General features: G+C 54.2%; 1 protein-coding gene across 1 annotated transcript in view; it reads right to left on the bottom strand.

The window, feature by feature from the left end:
• Positions 1–19,497, bottom strand: part of ANXA11 (annexin A11) — a 41,352-nt gene that overhangs the window by 869 nt on the left and 20,986 nt on the right. The window contains exons 2-14 of the mRNA XM_081237880.1: positions 16,279–16,341; positions 14,651–14,763; positions 13,318–13,704; positions 11,922–12,009; positions 11,582–11,676; positions 10,842–10,955; positions 8,728–8,818; positions 8,287–8,366; positions 8,098–8,154; positions 6,285–6,378; positions 3,146–3,241; positions 2,072–2,130; positions 1,737–1,859 (exon numbers count right to left, since the gene is read on the bottom strand). Of these exons, the coding sequence (XP_081094006.1) occupies positions 1,737–1,859; positions 2,072–2,130; positions 3,146–3,241; positions 6,285–6,378; positions 8,098–8,154; positions 8,287–8,366; positions 8,728–8,818; positions 10,842–10,955; positions 11,582–11,676; positions 11,922–12,009; positions 13,318–13,704; positions 14,651–14,763; positions 16,279–16,333 (1,452 nt within the window). The 5' untranslated portion in view covers positions 16,334–16,341. The remainder of the gene's footprint in view (positions 1–1,736; positions 1,860–2,071; positions 2,131–3,145; positions 3,242–6,284; positions 6,379–8,097; positions 8,155–8,286; positions 8,367–8,727; positions 8,819–10,841; positions 10,956–11,581; positions 11,677–11,921; positions 12,010–13,317; positions 13,705–14,650; positions 14,764–16,278; positions 16,342–19,497) is intronic.

Genomic DNA, 19,497 nt, shown 5'->3' on the forward strand with positions numbered 1-19,497 from the left:
GCCCCAGGTGCCCTTACAGAGAGGCAGCCCCATCCTAGGAAATTCCCCACTGTGCTGGTGCCAGAGCAGGTGACAGGCTCACACGCTGGCCTTGAAGGTGGCACAGACCTTTGACAACGCAGTTCAGCCTCCTGAGCCCTCCCATTAAAAAACAGAAAGCTGGGGGCTTCCCTGGTGGTGCAGTGGTTGAGAGTCCGCCTGCCGATGCAGGGGACGCGGGTTCATGCCCCAGTCTGGGAGGATCCCACGTGCCGCGGAGCGGCTGGGCCCGTGGGCCATGGCCGCTGAGCCTGCGCTTCCGGAGCCTGTGCTCCGCGACGGGAGAGGCCACAGCAGTGAGAGGCCCGCGTACCGCAAAAAAAAAAAACCAGAAAGCTGTACTCACCCCAATGATCAAAGTCAGAATTTGAAAAACAAATACAAAAAAATTTTAAACAGCCAAAAACCCCCCTACCCAGGGCTAACTACCAGTGGCCTTTGCCCAGTGCATCTTTGTTGCACTAAGTTGGGATTATACCATAATGCACTATTGTGTCCTGTACAGGAAGTGTAATGTACTACGATACGACCGTCCAGTGAAGGGGACTGTTATTATTTGGGCATCCCAGTTCACACTGATATCTCCTCTACCTGAGTCCACTGCACTTACATTAGAAGTAAGGCCACACTTAGCTAATTTCTCATCATTTCCTGCCATCGTTTCCTTCCTTGAGGGCAAGGCCTGTGGCTTCTTTCAGATGCCCACAACCTACTGGCACACATAAGATACTTTGTGAATAATTACTAATTCTCTGCTATCAACAGCATTGCTTTTATATCCAAGAAAAGAGGGAGAAGCCTCTCTCAGTGACATGCCCAACATCAAACTTTAGTGAGTCTGAAATCAGGACCTGGGCATGGTGACTTCAATTTCAAGGTTCATGTGAGTTCGGAAATTAAGTGTCAGACCCCCCCACCCCTGCCACGACAGGAATCAATTTTGTCAGACTGGCTCTGGCACAGTGATAAAACAGGTGCTAGTGTCTATCAGACACGTACATGTGCCACACAACATGCTTCACGTGGACCACCTCCTTTAAGACGCAACAGTCCTGGGCGGGGGGTACTATTATTATCCTCCTCTTAACGATGATGGAACTGGGGTTCAGGGAGGTTTAAGCAAGCTGCTGGAGATCACACAGTGAGCAAGTAGAAAAGCCAGAGCTGGACCCCAAGCAGTGTGACCCCCGAGCCCTCCCTCTGAACTGCCTTCCTGTGCTGCCTCCACCAGAGCTGAGGGAGGGGACTCATCAGGGAGCTAGAGCCGCCCACCCTCCAGGAGGCTCAGGGCTTGATTTCTCACTGACGGATCACAGACCCACTGGGTGGCTGGACTCTGAAGGCCAGGCACCAGGTGGGAGGTCCTGTGTTCTCTGATGCCGATTTTGGACCCTCCCCCACAACCGTTTACTGAACAGCAGATGTGTTGGATGCTGGGACACAGAGAGCGGGGACAGCAGGGTCAAGAGCCACCCTGCCGTCAGGAGCTGACAACCTGCTGTTGTACAACCGATGAACAAGTGAAAACTGAAGAGGGCAAGTACGAGGACCACAAACAAGATGCCCATACTTAGCTGAAGCCAAGCCCACGCGAGCTCTGAGGAGGGAGAGTAAAGGGGACGGTGGGAGTGGCCAGGGAGGTCCGTGGGTGAGCAGGACGCCAAGGGGCAGCCCAGACAGCCCCCAGAGGCCCGTACCGTGATGTCGTGGTACAGAGACTTGCCGTACAGCCGCTTATACTCTGCTCTGATGTCCAGGAGGTCGATCTCGCTGCGAGACACCATGATGCGGATCAGGGTCCGGTCCTTGGTTCCTGCTCCCTAAAGAGAGTGGGCCCAGGGGCGTGAGCAACGGGCCTCCTCACGGTCCATTTCCCCACCTTCCCTGGGCCCTGGGCCCCTCCCCGCCCCTGGGCCCTCTGTCTTCTTGGCTGAAGGGTGGCCCTCCTCATGCCTCCTCCCCTGAGCAAGGTCCCAGCCACGAGTGGGCTGAGACACCCCCCAACCAGACCCTGCACCTGGGGGTTACCTACCCTCATGGCCTTGTTGAGCCTTTCAGCAAAGAAGGCTGGGGTATTCTTAAGACATTTCACTAGAAGAGAGAAACAGGGCATAACTTGATCTGCAGAAAACTCAGTCCAGGGGGACATGACGCACACAGCATCCTCTTAGGAGGCCGGATGTCAATCAAACACACCACTGCATCCATCTTCTTCTCCCCTCATCTCCTCCAGGCTCAATTATCCTACAATCCTGGCTCCAGCCCTTTGGAACAGAAACATGCGGAGCCTGGACACCAACCCAACCCATTTCCTGACAACCAATGTGATGCAGGAAGCTGTGTAGGGAAGGAACGTGAATGGTGTGCGGAACCATGTTGCTGCTCAGGCAGGAGGGGACAGGCTGGAGATGCCATGACCCTCATGGAAAAGGATGGCCGAACGGAACAAACGTCTAACTAGGGTTCTCAGGCCACGATACCTACCACGGGGTACACAGGGAAATTTGTCCCATCCAGAAAGCTCCAAGAAAAGCAAAACAGAAGGGCAAACTGTGATGTTCCCAAGTGGGTATAAAGAGGGGCCAACCCCTCAGGGTTGGGGGATGGGGGAAGACGGACCTGGAGCCCATCAGGCCCTGCTCTGGAGGACATGACACAGGCACTGCAGGAAATGCACCAGTGTCCTGGGAGCTACGCCAGCTTTCCTTGACTAGGGCCTGTTTTGCTGCTGCAAGTAAAAAAATCTTTCCACGTGTTTCCATCACAAACATCTGACGACTGCCTGCAGGGATGTATTTTTAGAGGAAACTTGGCAGGATATGCGTCATCTTCCTCCAGGAGAACAGTTGGTCACGTTCCCACTAGTGCCCGCACTGCAGCTCCCTCCCCCAGGGCTGGGCTTGAAATATAAACAAGACACCTCCAGGACTGCTGGGGGTACAACTACGCAGCAATAGGGAAGCAGCCTAATTTCCCACCACGTAGGCAACTGGATTTAGCAATCTTGGACCCTTTCACTATGATCTTCCTCAACCAGAGGGTGGGTGAGCACCCTGAAAACTCACAACACATGCCAGCCCCCCAGCGGGCAGGCCAAGATACCTACCCACGGCCAGCATGCCCTGTTCCAGGTCCCCGGACATCTCCCGGCAGATGCTCTTCTCAATGTCACGGCCTGTCATTCGCTGATACTCGTTGAAAACTAGTGGCAAGACAGAGGGACATGTTATGGACTGAATTCTGTGCCCCCCCCCAAATTCCTTTGTTGAAGTCCTAGCTCCTAGGACTTCAGAATTTAACTGTACTTGGAGATAGTCTTTAAAGAGGTAATTAAGTTAAAATGAGGCCCTTAGCGTGGGTCCAAATCCAATCTGATGGTATCTTTATAAGAAAAGGAGATTTAGACACAAGGAAACACCAGGGCTGCAAACACAGAGGAAAGATCACACGTGGACACAGCAAGGAGGGGGTCGTCTGCAAGCCAAGAGGAGCGGCCTCAGGAGAAACCATCGCTGCCAGCACCTTCATCTTGGACTTCCAGCCTCCAGAACTATGAGAAAATAGATTTCTGTTGTTTAAGCCACACAGTCTGTGGTATTTTATTACGGCAGCCCGACCCGACTTGTACAGGACACGTGGTGAGGAGGCCTGTGCCCCTTCCCAGAGCCCACCTCTCCCACTCTGCTCCCGGCGCCCTGGACGGCCCCAGTGACCACACCTGCCCAGCTGTCAAGTTGGCTAGTTCTTTGCCCCAGGGAGAGTGCACTCCCCCCGCCCCCCAGGCCTGCTCACTGTCCCCTTACCAGCACTGCCCTCGCCACTGCTCACTCATCACACCTCAATCCCCGGTCCAGGAGCCCTGACACCGACAGTCTCTTCTCAGATCCCCACACCTCCAGTCCCAGCCCTCCTCCGTCATTCTATGTGCCAATCTTTCCCAGTCTGACGGTGAGCGAATGCCCATCCAGTGCCCCAGCTTACCCTGGGATGGGCCAAGCACCCACAGGAAGTGGGCTGTGCGTTCCAAGAGAGGCAGGTGGTGCCATGGAGACCGGGGTCCTAATATGAGCTCTGCCCCAGGATATAAACCTCCTCTTCCCCAACCAGGGTCTCAGTTTCTATCTGTGTTCTCCAAATTGCTGTCATTTGCACATCAGTATCATGATTTCTGCTACATCTGTATCCAACTTCATTACTTACTATTTTCTTCCGATCAGCTCCTCTTTTCCCCTGACTAATGACATTTGTGAAATCGGGGGTTTGATGTGCTACAGATATATTCCATACTCATTAAAATAAGCAACGATTAAGATGAGCATACGCTCGCTCACGCTCCAGTACAGAATAGGGCAGAGGTTAAAAAGTGTGCTCTGGAGGCAGCTGAGTTCAAACCCCAGCTCTGCCACGTTACCACCTGGGTAGCTGACTTCCCCAACTGCCCTTTGCCAGCTTCCTCATGTGTAAAACAGGAGAATGCCTGCTATTTGCATGTATTAAAGACTCAGTGCATGCACAGAGCGCGTGCTGGTGATTTCACCCACCCACGTTGCTAAGTGTGGTCATCGTTCTCTGTCCTCACCTGCCCTCTCATATTTGCCGCTGACATTGCGGGTCTCCAGGATGCCCCTTTCTTTGGGTGCCCCTTCTAATTCTCCTGCAACGGCCAGGGCCCTGTCCTCAGACTGCTGGTCTCCCTCCCGTCTCCCTCTGAAGGGACCTCTTGCAGTCCCAGAGCCTCAAACTCCTTTGACCCACTCATAGTGCCCAAACTACCATCTCTAGCCCAGACCTCTCCTGGCCTCTGGCCTCGCAAACCCACTGCCTACACGGCATCTGTGGCCCAAGGCTCCTGACTTCCTTGCCTCCTAAAGCCTACTCCATGCACAGCTTCCCAGTCTTGGTCGAGGGCCCCTCCCCTCTTCCACTGACTCAGCAGGAACAAACCCTGTGTCATCCCTGACTCCTCTCTCTCTCTCTCACACTCCACGTCCAGTTCATTGGCAAACAGGGGCAGAATCTGAGCGCTTCTCGCCACCTGCCCCTGCCAGCTGGTCCCGGCCACCGTCACTTCTCCCCTGGATTTACTGCGGCAGCCTCCTAACTGGTTTCCTGCTCTGCCATTGATCCCTTCTCTCTTCTCAACACAACAGCCAGGACACTCACAGAACCTAAGTCAAATCACGTCTCTCCTTCACTCAAAGCCCTCCAATGGCCCCCTGTTTTATTCAGGGTAAACACCTAAGTCCATGCAATTGTCATCAGGGCTTCCTACCGTCTCTGACCTCACCTCCTCCTATGCTCACTCACTCCATCTACCCCACCTCACCAGCCCCCTTCACTGTTTCTCGGTTGTGCTGGGAACACCATGCTCAGGGCCTTTGCACCTGCAACTCCTTCATTTTTTTTTTTTGCTGTACGCAGGCCTCTCACTGTTGTGACCTCTTCCGTTGCAGAGCACAGGCTCTGGACACGCAGGCTCAGCGGCCATGGCTCACGGGCCCAGCCACTCTGCAGCATGTGGGATCTTCCCGGACCGGGGCACGAACCTGTATCCCCTGCATCGGCAGGCGGACTCTCAACCACTGCGCCACCAGGGAAGCCCCCTTCATGTTTTTAACTCAAATGTCATTACCCCAGTGAGGAATGCCCCCAGCACCCTCCGACACCTTTATCACTTCCTATCCCAGTTTCCAACTTTATAATTCTTCTCTAAAGATTTACCAACTGGTACAGATTGTATTTGATTTTTGTTTACTGCCGGGCTCCCCAAACAAGGTGAACCCCCTGAGAACAGAGATTCTGCAGTGCCGTTCTCTACACCTACTCCATGACCTGGCACGTGGCAGGAGCTCAGTTTATATTTGTTGAAGGAATGAGTAAATAAGTGTTACTTAGTATTATTAATTGTGATGTCTATATTTTATGCCACACTTTGGAAACCACTGGGTCAGGTGCTCTTGAAGGATCTCTCAACTCTACTATTCCACATTCTAGCAGGTAAAGATACCAGCCAACAGGAGGCTCCCATTTCTCTAACCTCCTCCCTTGCTTTCCTCCAGAACTGGATGCTTGCAGACTCAGGAAACCCGCTGATAATATCTTTTAAATCTCCACCAGGGGTCTCTTTCAAGGAAGTGAAAGGCCCATGCAGAGCGGAACTGCTAAGTGTTCCTCCTGCAAGCTGTTTCCTGCCATACCTCATCTGACCTCATTACCTGGCTGCAGGGAGGCCGGGACTGCCTTACCTGCCACCAGGTGGGCCCGGCTCCGGGAGCACAGAACTGCATTGAACTTGGACTCATCTGTTCCAAGGCGATTCTCTCCAGCTGCATAGAGCTCCTGGACAGAAGAGGGACAGACAGACATGCAATGCAGACCTCACCCCAGACTCTAGGCCCAGGTCACCGAGGAGAGCTGGGCAGAGTCTCTGGGCCCTACAAGCCCAGAGGGGAGGGAAAGGGGGGCAGCGCCCCAGCTGAGCTCCATTCATTGTGCTGAAGTAGACACCATCCACACAACCTCTCACTAAGCCAGGAGAGCCAAGGCCGCTGGGGCCCAGGACAGGCAAGGAACAGCTTTAACCCAACCAAGGGAGCAGCAGCACAGAGGAAAACATGGGCGTGAGTCCTAGCTCTTCTACCCACTTGCCACGGGACTCTAGGCAGGCCACTGGCCCTCTCTGAACTTCAGTTTCCTCATCTCTAAAACGCGAAGTTTGGATTAGATTCGGGGTCACAAACCTGAAAGCCCAAAGGGGCCAGCTGGGTAACTTAAATGCAGGAATCAGGCCAGCTGTAAGGCCAGAGTGGTGGGGACCATGGGGACCATGCAGAGAGGCAGTTACTTCTCAGCCAAGTACATGACAGAGGAACAAGGCTCACAGCTGCCTGATCCATTTTTCACGAGGAACCAGAAACCCAGATATCTACGTGAAATTTCTCAATCTTTAAAAGCAGTTTCCCTATCTATAAGCAGGAACACGAGACAATAATTATAACAACAATTGATAGATCGCAGTTATGGATGTGGGATTTTATGTGATAGGTGCTTGCCTGCCGTTTCATTGCATACACCGTTATGTTTGCAAATGGGGAGAATTTGCACTTTCCTGTTAAGTTTTTGAAGGTTTGAGCCCAATCTATTTGCCAATCCGCAACCCTTGTACCAGATGGCTCAAAGGTGCCTTCCAGGCCTCGGATAGCAGCTCTTGGACCTAAAGGCACTGATAATTGAGGGCAGAAGGTGGCCATCAGGGGCTCAGAGACCCCACAGGTCGAGATGAAGCCGAGCAGGTCCAGAACTAGGAAGACAGAGCAGTAGGCACGAGACCCAGCAACCAAGGCAACTTCTGCCTCAGCTGGGAAAAGGCCTGGACAGGAAACAGAAACAGGAAGATCCCCACTGGGGCAAGAGCTGGAGCCCAGGACTTTGGGGCTATCCAGCCCTGAGTCCAGTTATAGGAATGGGTGTCCCAAGCCAGGGAGACGTTAAGTGAGCGGTCTGGGACCAGGGCAGAGGCAGGCACCGTCTGGGCACAGAGAGTGAGCCCTTGCCCAGACTCTGCCTCCAGGTTTCTCTGGACACAATGCTCAACCTCTCTGAGCCTCAGTGTCCTTACCTGGAAAGCAAATGGGCCAGACCAGAAGAGTGGTTCTCTTCCAGCCCTTACAAGAGGGCACTCCAGAAGTCCTCTGACATATGACAGAGACAAGGAGCCTACTGGCAGCTCCTGGTGAATGCAGTGCCCTGGGGGGCAGGAGCAGTGAGGTGGGGAGAGGCACGGCCAGCTCCATCCCATCAGGAAGCCAGGGCTCTCTCCAGCCAGAACTGCTATGGTCTGAATTCATTAGTGGGAAACCCAAACTCCTCTGGAGAGGCACTCGGACTCCTGAACCAAGAGAGGAAACAGCCAGAGACTGTTCCCCTGCGAAACTCACAGCATCTGGAATCCACTCCTTATCTGTTGCTCTTTCAATCCCAGAACCCCTCCCCTGTGACACAAGAAAGTGGAAGACACTCCCCTGCTCAGGAAGCCAGATGAGCGGCCGCCACACTCACCTGCACATCTCTCTGGACGAGCGTCATGTCCACGTTTGTGCTTTCATCCCGGTTTCCCTGAAAGGAAGCAGGCTGTGAGGTCAAGGTCACTCCTTGGAGTCGCACCCCTCCCTCCCTGTTCCACCTCCCCATGGCCCAGAGATCCACCTCTCCCTGCTGTGGGCCCGATCTCTGCCCTGGGAAAGGTACCTGAGAGAGAGAGATGAGGAGCCGCTGGAAGTGCCCTGACGTGTCGTTCCGAATGGCCTCCTCCAGGGTCTTTTTGAATTCTAAAAGGGAGACACAGGAAAGGGCCACCCTGTAGCCCAGTGGACCAAGCTGCGCACTGTACACAGTTAACAGTGGGCACTGGCATGAGGAGACAGGTGGCCCACGCAGCCCCCAGGAACAAACACCAGGCTGACCTGGCTCCAACCTCGCCCAGGAGGTTTTCCCTAGCCCTCCCTTACCTCAGTCACCTGCTCCTGTGTAAACAGCAGGCAGGGCTGGGTTTGGGAGGGAATCCCAGTGTGTTGGGGGTGGCAGGAGATAAGGAGGCCAGGAAGGAAGAGAGGCCCTGGGAGAGGGTGTGGCCAAGGCCCTAAAAGCACAGGGATCTGCAAGGGGCAGAGGGCCCAGGGCCAGCCTAACCTGTCTTGTAGACTCTGTTCAATTCCCGGATGTGCTCATTGCTGCGGGAGGCCAGGATCTCGATCAGGCAGGCTTCATCAGTGCCTGCCCCCTGGGAGGCAGAGAGCACAACAAAGCACAGGCTTGTTACAGCCTCCTCCCTGGCACTCAGGATCCTCCAGGACACAAACCCCAGAGACAGAGGCCACAGACACAGACCCGCCCATCGTGCTGCTGCTGCTGCCCGGGCCTGAAGCAGCCAGCCTCCCCTCTGCAGTCCCAGGAAAGTACCAGTAATGACAGCAACATGGTGATAAGCAGAGATCATGGGAAGGAACATCCCCATTCCACCCGCCAGGACACTGAGAATTAGAGAAGTGTAGTAACCTGTCCAAGGCCACACAGTAAATGGTGGGGTTGAGAGGTGGACCTGGATCTGTTTTACTCCAAGTTCAGCCCATGAATGAGATGAGAAGCAACTGAGAAAATGGGTTTAAAGCGAGAGCATGACATGTGGGAAGACGCTGAGTCCTAGAGTGGACCGTGGAGCATCTGGAGACACCTAGGAGAAGGCAACAACATAGAGGGTGGAAGAGATGACCAAGTCAGGGGCAGTGAGGAGGCAGAGGACAGGGTCAGTAGCCTGGTTTCTATGTCAGGTTGAATCTTGGTTCTGCTGGTCACTAGCTGTGTGACCTTGGGCATGTCACTTCACCTCTCTGTGCCTCAGGTTCCTTGATCATAAAATGGAAGTGATACTGCAGGCAGACAGAGTAGGGTGTCCCCAGAGCAAGAGAACCAGGAATGGCTTTCTTGACATAAGAGAAACCATTTTTAGCCTAAGCTACCTTGTGATCTAAGCCTGGCCACAGTACTTGCCCTTAAAGGAACAAAAGAACAATAGGAAAGATAACAAATCCGATGTAAAGACTCCCAGCTCTGTTTCAATGGTAAAGACTAGCCTGAAGCACTTTCTTGAGCTGTTGGCAGAATTTAAACCCCCTTGGGCACTCAACCACCAAATCAACTGGAACCTAAGGGATGAAGAGGTTGACCCTTTTCAAGTTTGGACTCTGTGGACCACCCCAAGCCCCTTCATGAATATGCATGTGCCTTTAGCTTAAAACTTCCCCAATTTTGCAGTTCCGGGAGATACGGCTTTGGGAAAGATCCCCAATGTTCTTACTTGCTGAAAGTAATAAATCTTTCCTTGTCTCACTCTTTGGCTTGGCTGGGTCTCTTGACACCCACAAAAAGGCGAACCCAGTTTCAGGTAACATCTTCGTGGGGGCAAGAAAAGTCACTGTGCCTATCAGGCCCCTGAGGAATGTTAGATTCCTTCTGCGGCACCTGCTCAGTTCACAAGGACTCCCCTGTCTGTGGGTGCGGCCCCTCCCCATCCACAGGACACCTGCTGGGGGTCTTGGGAGCCACAAGACTGTATAAAACATGCAGGACACTCTTCTTGGTCATAACTGATTTAACTAAGGGGATATTAAACCCAAACAAAGCCCATCAGAACCTGCCCCTATTTGGAATTTGAACTAAGGGACAGCTGGCCTCTTCTGTAGCCGGATCTCTGACAGGTACATGGAGAGGGGTCGGCAGGGATGCTGTGCCAAGGAAGGAGAGGCACAGAAGCAGATGGAAGAATGAAGCAGACACTGAAGAAGCAGCAGAGACGAGGGAGAAAGTCTGCCCGGCCCCGGCCCTGGCCCTCTCCAAGCCAGGCTGCTGTTCTGCTTAAGCTCCTCAAGTGTGTTTCTGTTATCTGCTAACAACGGTCCTAATGAATGAGGATACAATCCACACCTCCCACTCTTATCACTGCATCACTAGCTCCCTCTGCAACCCCAGCTCCCCAGCTCCCACTGTGTTTTTAAGGTGGAGAGACTTAGATGCTCCCTGATGACGAAGCCTCATTTGCCTCTTGAGGGAGCCACCAGAAGTTCCCCTTTCTACAGCATTTGGACTCCAACAGGGAGGGTCCAGGAGCCGTGCTGACACCAGTAGCTAATAAGCGAGCGAAGACACACCACGTGATCCAGGCCTTTCCCGGGGCTGTATGTCCACACAGGTGTACGTACACACACACACACACACACACACACACACACACACACACACTTACACACCTTGATGGCTTCCTTTATCTCATAAGCATCAAAGAGGACCGGGGTCTTCATCAGGGCCAAGATTGTCTTCTCAAAGTTTCCTGACAGTTCAGATTTCAGATCTTTGATCAAATCCTGATTGGACATTCAGACAAACAAACAAAACCTATTTTGAGAATCCACAGGAGGTGACCAGTAGGGCCAATATCCCAGATGCAGGGACCAGCAGCATCTGCAGAAGAGCCAAACCTCAGGCCCCAGCCAGACCTGCAGAATCAGAGCTTGCATTCAGACCAGATTCCCAGGGGACTCATGGCCATTAAAGTAGGAGAGGCACCTGGCCAGAACACTAGCCTATATGTACCCAGTGGTTACCTTTCTAAAGATCTGAAAGCCCCCAAAATCAAAATACGGCCACCGTGCATTTGTTCAGTACTTAAAGCCTCTTCCTTCAAAGGGAAATAACTTGCCCATGGTCTTGGTGAGTCGTGGCACAGCCAGGCTGGAACCCAGATTCCTGGGCGCCTCTCATCAAACCTCAGAGTACCCTGTGGACTCTGGAATTTCTCCTTCAGAGCATCCTTTGCTGCTAGAAGATGCCATCAGCTGAGAGACAGCAGGAAATGCCCTAATGTGCCTTATGGTTTGTCCAGGAGATCTAGACCCACTAGGCCCCAAGGAAAAGCAGGAGTAGGGCTGTGCTAGAAGATACGCCTTAATTCAGGAGGGACGCCCCCCCCCACCATCTCACCAACACTCACCTTCCCATAAGCTGTCTTGAAGGACAGGAGGATCTGCTGCCGCTGCTTGTTGGAGCGACTCCCCAGGCAGTCAGTGATGGCCTGCTCATCGGTCCCTGGAGGAAGGAGGTGGGAGTGGGCAGGGCTGGGGGTCGTGGGGATGCTCTGCGGCTACAGACTTTCCTGGCCTGGGTCTTCCAATTCTCCTGGGCATCCCAACTGCACTCCCGTATCCACCTTCTCTTCCTCCACCACTGGGGCCAGGCTGCCTCCACCCAGCGACCCCAGCCCACAGAGCCACTGTGTAACTGCCTAGGGAGTCGGGGGGTGATTAGGACTCGCGCCACCTCGGGTCTCTCACCAAAGCCCTTCATGGCCTTCCGCAGGACCTCGGCGTCTCGCAGGGGGTCAAACCCAGGAGCATCTGTGATGGTGCCTCGGTTTCCAAACTGCTCAGACAGACAGACAGTAAGAATGCTATATCCCCCAGATGTGAGACTGCCTGCCCCAGACTCTGGAAATGACCTTTCCTCTAAAACTTGGGGTACCTGAAGGAGCCTGCAATCAACAGCACAGGGGACTCGACATTGAGTTGGCCTAACATGACCATTACCTGTCCTGGCACTGAAACGTCTGCCTGGCTCCCGTGGCTAGGAGCCCACCTAGAGCTGAGTCCTGATGCTGAAAATCTACCCTATGCCCGGGTCCTCCAGGCCTGGGCCCGGGCTCCTGATGAAGGGGAGGCCTCGGGAACAGGGGTGCGGCCTCTCCTCAAGGCCTCAGCACCACAGCACACATCAGGGCTTCCCTAACGGGCCTGCTTAGTCCACCTTTGTGCACACTAGAAACAGGTGTTCCCTCTGGGATGCAGGTGTCCAGCCTTCACGATGGTACACGCAGCCCAGCTACCTGTCGGACTAGCTCTCGTTTGCCGGCACTGTTTTCTGGACTCTACGGCCCGCTTGCCTGCTGGACTCCTTCCTGACATGACAGCTACACCCCAAGCAAACCTGATTTTTCCTGCCGGAACTCTCCCGTGGTGGGTTATGTAGTACAAACTGGTTTTAACAGAGTTCAGGAGATAAGCTGAGAGAAAGGACAAGGGGGAAGGCAGAGAGGGAGACGCAGAGCAGGGCAGGGGTAGGGGGGTGTGTGGGTGTGAGGGAGGGAGGGAGGGGAATGGACCCTCTGACTAAAAATAGTAGTCAACCACATACCACTAGCCCTGTGCTTGGCTGGTTTGGCTGTGTAACCATGACAGTGAATTCTAGGCTCTGCAAACATGAACTGCTCTCCAAAGCGAGCCAAGAGCAGCCCTGAAAGAACTGCCAACAATCTTCCCCACCCAGAGGAGCTGGTTTTAAGAATCCTCTGAAGCTAGTCTGGGAGGGCACGTCCGGGGGATTGAAAACTAAGAGCCATTGGGCAAAGGCTTTGAGACCAGTTCTTACAAAACCCAGGCAGTAAATAACACCAGACGAATGAAGAGTACCCGGAGGCATTCAGACCCAACTCCCACAGGGACCATCTAACAAGCTGGGACAAAGAGGGTAGCTCCCTAGGTCCTCAGGCATACAAACAGGGGATGGGGTGTCTGTGAGAAAGTGACACTGAAAACTACAAGTTAGAGCTGGAGGACCTAGTCCTCCCCCGTCCCCTGCACGGTCCCCAGCCCTGCTGGCAGAGCACACTGGGCCACATGTCTCGGGCCCTTGGAGCCAGGCCTGGACAGAGAGTAGCACAAAGTTAGCACTCACCTGGGCTGGGGGCACAGCAGGGGTGACGGTCCCGGACCCAGAGTACCCTGGGTAGCTTGGCACCGGCTGCTGTCCCGGAGGTGGCATTGGCGACTGTCCAGGGTAGGTCATGGGCGGCTGTCCAGGGTAGGCCCCCGAGGGCTGCTGCCCAGGGGGCGGCATGGGCTGGCCTGACACAGGGGCCCCTGGGTATGGCGGATACGAGGGCATCCCAGAGGGTGGGTTTCCTCCAGGGGGCGGGTACATTCCATATGGAGGAACAGGCTGCTGGGCGGAAGGGGAATGCCCAAAACCCCCCGGGGGAACGGGAGGGTAACCGCCCCCAGGGGCCCCCGGGTACAGGTTTGGCACGTTGGCTCCTCCGAACGTCCCGGACATGTTGGCAGCCTGAAAGTCCACGAAGCTAGAGCCTTAGACTAACAGCCCCTGAGGGGGCACAGCCATACTCCATCCATCTGCCCTTCCCCACCCTGAGCCCTGCAGCAGGCACCCAGGAGCCACACTCAGCTCAAGCCAAGTCCGAGCACCACCGGCCTCTCAGCAAGGCCCACCTTGCCCACCCACCTTGTCCCACACGCCCTCTACCTGCACTGCTGACCCCCTTTACCTGCCCTGTGCCCAAAGAACCCACACTCACTCTAACACCACACCGTTTCCTTATGCTACTGTCTGTCTCTTCCCAGTGGATGGTAAGTACTCCCAGGCTGGGATTTTTCTATCTCCAGTGCCTAGAATGGGCCTGGCACAAATTAGACTGTGGAGTGGTTACACCATTTACACTGAGCATACATTTGTTTTTAGATGATAAAATATGCTATTTTACAAGCAAATCAACAAGTAGCATGTGTGTCCGTGCTACCGGGCACCTGCTGCCAGGCCCAACCAGGAGAGTCATCCACGTGTACCAACAGCCCCCACACGCGTGTGGCCACCTGCACATGGCACATGCATGTACACACAGGTGCACACCCTCACCCCTCTATCCCTACGCTGAGCACATACAGAAGATGCTCGATGCATACTCCACGAAGGCCCTACCCCTACCCAATCCCCCAGAGCTGAAAGGGACCTGGAAGACCATGTGGCCCAATGCATTGCCCCACCGCTCATTTTACAGGCGGGAAAATCAAGATGCAGAGAGGGACAGTGAGCCGGTGAGAGCCCTGATGGAAACCGTCATGTCCTAAGATATAGCTCAACACCCTCGGCACCCACAGATACACACGCACGCGCACACACGCTCCCCTCTGACGCCACAGAAGCCAGCAGCCTTTCTCCCTCTGGCCACGCCGGTGTGGCCCCCAGGGCAGCCCAGCAGGAGGGCTGGACTCACCATTCCCGAGAGGTAGTCCTGGTTGAACTGCCCTGCGTAGCTGGCCACGTTATCCAGCCCGATGGGGGGCATGTTGGGTGGTGGGTAGCCAGCACCTCCCCAGGCACCGCCACCTGAAAGCAACACCAAGCCTGTCGGCGCAGCTCCCCAGCAGGACAAGGCAGAGACATCAAGCTCCCAGGTGGTCGGAGGAGAAGCCAAGCAGAGCCGCGGACAGTCCTATATAGACCACACGGCAAACACTCGGGCAACAAAGTCTAGCCAGGTCCTGCTGCCAGAGGAAGGGAGGTGGGAACCTTCAATTCGGTGTTCAGCAAACACTCCCAAGACCCTCTGTGGGTATTAAGGTAGGAGGGCCAAGGGCAGACCTGCCCTCCTGGGCTCACCCCCATGGAGTGGGAGTACAGACATAAAGACAGGTCAGTCGGGGACACTGTGCCAAGCCCAGGGCAGCGGCAAGCTCAGGGATCACTGAGAGTCCACAGTGATGGAGAACCATGCGGGGGTGGGTGGGCGTCGGGGTAGGGTGTCCTGCCGATCCGGCTGTGTGCTGTCATCACAAGTCTGTAAGGGGCAGGGAGAGGCAGGGTTCGGTTATGGACAACAGACACCTGTCCTTGTCAGGGGGACAACAGGGGAACAGCGGTAAAGACCCCCAGCTCTGAAACCATCAGGACCGGGGTATGTGCCCTGAGGCAAGGCACTCAACCACCCTGGCTCAGTTTCCTCAGTGGGGACAATTAGTGTTTGCCTCAAATTGAAGTGAGGAGGATTAAGAGAGTTAATGCCGGGCAGGGCTTAGCTGGAAGCCCGGTGAGCATTCATATGTTACAGCTGTCACCATGACAAGCAGCACAGCAGCTAGGCAGCTAGCATCATCCTGCGGGCTGTTGGCCTGTTAGATGCAGCCCTGTCCATGACAGCGAAAAGGCCCTGAGGGCCTCGTGTTTGGCTTTCCAGCCCCAGGGCTCCGGGATACTCAGGACGGAGCTCTCCCGGAATCGCCTGCCTGCTCCCTCTCTTGCTGCTCAGGTGACGACAGAGGTGGCAGTGGTAGGACACGGGTGCCTGACCAGCTGGCGCAGCCTCCCTGCTATCGGGCCACAGGAGCAGCTGCAGCAGTAACATCTGACCCTTAGCGACTGCCTCCACTTCCTCCCACTGCAGGGGCCCTGCTGCTGGGAAACCACACACCTTGAGCGCAAGGCAAGAGAAGTGACAAGGGGCAATCGTCACCTAGCAGTGCTCCAGAGGACACTGTGCCAGAGGCTTTACCTGGCTATCGTGTTCGTGTCTGGGCCAGCCCAGTGATGGAGATGCTTGAAGCCATGTGCAAAGGAGAAAATCGAGTCTCAGAGAACGGTACACATTTGTCTGCTGCTATCAGCTAATAAGGCAAGAGATCGGGGCCTGGCCTGGTCCCGGCTTTCCAGAAGTGGCTTCAAACCCTGACCTTGCCTGGCCCCAAGGTCCAAGCTCTTCTCCAGCCCCTCCCCCACCTGGCTGCACTGTGAGGGTCCGAAGGGAGCAAGGAAATATCTGGAAAACACCATCGTTCCTCCCCTCTCCACTCCTGGGACCTGAGCAGAGAGGGCGTTCCCTCCCTCGCCTGCCCCCGACCCTCTTACCTGGTGCAGCTGGCGGGTAGCCGCCTGCGGGCGGGGGGTAGCCTGGGTAGCTCATGGTTAGATCTGAAAGGAAAGAGGAAAGTGTGTTCAGGCTCTGCCGGGGGCTCTCACCAGTCTTACCGGAGAACAGTGTCAGCTGCGAGCTGGCCCTTGCAGGAGGAGCTGCATCAGGCCTGACCCATGGCGGGCAGCCCAGCTCACCCTGCACCTGCTGGGTCCCCGCCAGCAACAGCAACCGGGGGCATTATAGGATTCACCACCCATGAACCAGTGAGTTTCCCTGAAAACCCCTTTCACCCAAGCTCCATTCCCACTTCTGCTGACAAGGGATGCTGCACGTGTGAAGCTCTCCTCCCACCTCATTCTCAGGGGGGTCCAGGTCTATTTGCCTGTATCTTCTTTATCACCGTCCATCCAGCAACAGGGAAAGCCAGAGCCCCTATCTCCCTGTGCCCAACCTACAGACCCCAAGCTATACACAGCGGCCTCCAAATTGGCTCTGCCCCAGACTACGGTTTTTGTTCTCCAACCTCTGGTTCACCAGGCAAGGGAACCAGGTATGGTATCATCATTCCTAGAAACAAGAAGAGACCTCAGGAGGGCTCATCTGATCCAGGATCCAGAATCAGGGCAAGTGAGGGAGCACAATCCTGTCCCTACAGATGGGGCAGATGGAGCTCAGAAAGGGTAAGTGACTTGCAGATCAGTAGTAAGGGAAGGAGAAAGGCCAGAACCTAGAGCTCTTACCTATTGGTGATGGTGGGAATCTGTTCTCACAAAGTCCCTCTCTGCCGTGTCTCATGTTAGCTGAACTGCCCAGGAGGGACACTGATCTGCCGTAACACCACACACTGTCAGGCAACCTGCCTACTCTTGCTAATCAGTGGCTGCTGCCGGTTTGAGAGGCACCCAACAACCAGTGAGAGTGAGGAAACCTATAGGCCCCCTTAACAATCACACCTGCTGACCCTAGGTTAGCTGCTCCTCCTCCCACACTGGGTCCCAAGCTAGCTCTCAAACTGCAGTGTGCATCAGAACCACCTGGAGGGCTTGTTAAACACATTGCTGGGCTCCACCCACAGGGTTTGAGTCAGGAGAACCAGAATTTGCATTTCTAACTAGTTCCCAGGTGATTCTAATGGTCCAAGGACCCCCCCCCCCACACACACACACACACTTTGAGAAACACCGCTCTAGACGCTGTTATCCACCTACAAGGTTCTGGCTGCCTTTCACAGCTACACCGGCGAACCAGGAGTGCTGTTTCCAAGGGAGCTGAAGGGCTTCCTCAAGGTGCCACTGGTCCCCATGGCGGGGGGGGGGGGGGGGGTCTGGGTTCTCAGCTCTGTGGGCATGGTAATTTGTTTGGGTCAGTGGGTCCCACTGGTGACTGCAATGGGAGGCCAGATGATGGCCTAGTGACCTTGGAGAGAGCTAGAATTGGCGACCTGTGGTGTGGGCCAAAGGCCCTTTCCCAAACACGCTGTCATGTGGTGACTGAGGTCCCTAGTGGTGCTTTCAGTCTGACCCATCTGCCAGAACCCTCAGACTTCACTGGTGAGGAGACACCCTGGGGAGGCGAATGATGGATGGGCCAGGAACTTTCTGACGGAAGAAAGAGAAACCGGCCCTCAGAAAAACAGGGGGAGCTGCAGTTGTGTTCCTGACACCTTTGTCTCTGGAGACCACCTCCCAGGGGAGTGAGCCCAAAGGCCCATCCACAGTTGGATGGAAGAACAAAACAAAAAAGCTGGATACTACCCTGTTCCATATGCCAAAATAAAACTTCAGCCAGACCAAAGTTTAAGCATAAGAAGTAGCCCTTATCCCCAAAGATAAAATTAAATTTCTGCATAAGAAACAAGTAACAAAAACAACATAAAGACAAGGGAAGTGACAAATTTAGGAAAAATGTTTTATGATAAGAAAAAGACCAATAACCTTTATAGAAACTCAAATGATGCAAACAATTACAGAAAAGGAACTACAGATATTCACCCTCACTAATATGCTGACTTGCCAGTTAAAAATAGAGATGTAGAAATTAAACATGACACACGCTTTGACTCAGAAGCTCTACTTCTGGAAGTCTGTTTCCCAGACACACTAAACTGCGGCATCTGCCACAACAGCAAGAAGGAACCCCCAAATATGCACCAGCAAGAGGCTGGTTAAGTAAATCAAACAGATCCACACAAGGGATACTCCGTAGCTTTTTTAGAAATAGCCAGCTCTATAAGTGGTGATTTGAAATGATCACCATTATTAATCAAGGTGTAGTGCTGTGTGTATGCTAAGCTAACTTCATTTTAAAAAAAGAAAATGTACAAATTTAGTGATGTACACACACACACACACACACACACACACCCATCCCTGGAATGTTAAACAAGAAACTGGGTAACACTGGTTGCCTCTGGAGGGGAAAACTGGAATAGAAATGAAGCTCAGTTTATATTTGCATTTCTTGCCACATGCGTGTATGCCAATTAAAAAAAAAAACTTAAAAAAAGGCCCAATTCAGGTGGGGATTTCTGAGCTCACTTGAGGCCGTGCTGTTCTTCCAAGATTTGAATAACTCACACAGGGTCCATTCAGTGCAAGGCAGCCCGGCTCTGAGCCTGGGGTTGGCATTATTATATAAATATACCATGGGACTCGGACCTGAAGGGACTGCTAAGGTTCTCGGCCTGGGGCAGGACCGCAGGCCAGCCTCAGCCCGCTCACAGGGTGATGGTGCTCATTCCCAGAGTTCCCTGACGACGCCCCCAGGCCCCCCATCTTCACCTCTCCCCAAGAGGCCACCTCCAGGCTTCCCCTCTTCTGAAAGAACAGTCTCATTTTTCTCCCACCATTTCCTGCCTGAAAGAGCTTCGCGGCTGCGACCCACTCCGTTCTCCTTCTGAGCTCTCTTGGGAACCAAAGGCCCCAGGGGTGATTGGAGGGCACAGGGCAGTAGCTGCGCCCCTCCCCCCCCCCACCTCCCCGATGGGTAACACTCGGGTGTTCTGGACAATGGAAACAGGATGCCGATTCCTGTTAAATTTCTCTCTTCCATTCTGCCCATCGTCCCTCTAGCCTACTGAGATCTCCTGCCATCCTGACCAACATCAAGCATCTTAGCACTCTCTCTCAGCTTTCTTTTATATCCACCGATTGGGAAAGCATGGCATTTGCATTCTTCCAGGCGACCGATACAGAAAGAGCACTCCTGAACTG

This window comes from Mesoplodon bidens, assembly GCF_964165515.1.
Source record: "Mesoplodon bidens genome assembly, chromosome: 1".
NCBI lineage: Eukaryota > Metazoa > Chordata > Mammalia > Artiodactyla > Ziphiidae > Mesoplodon > Mesoplodon bidens.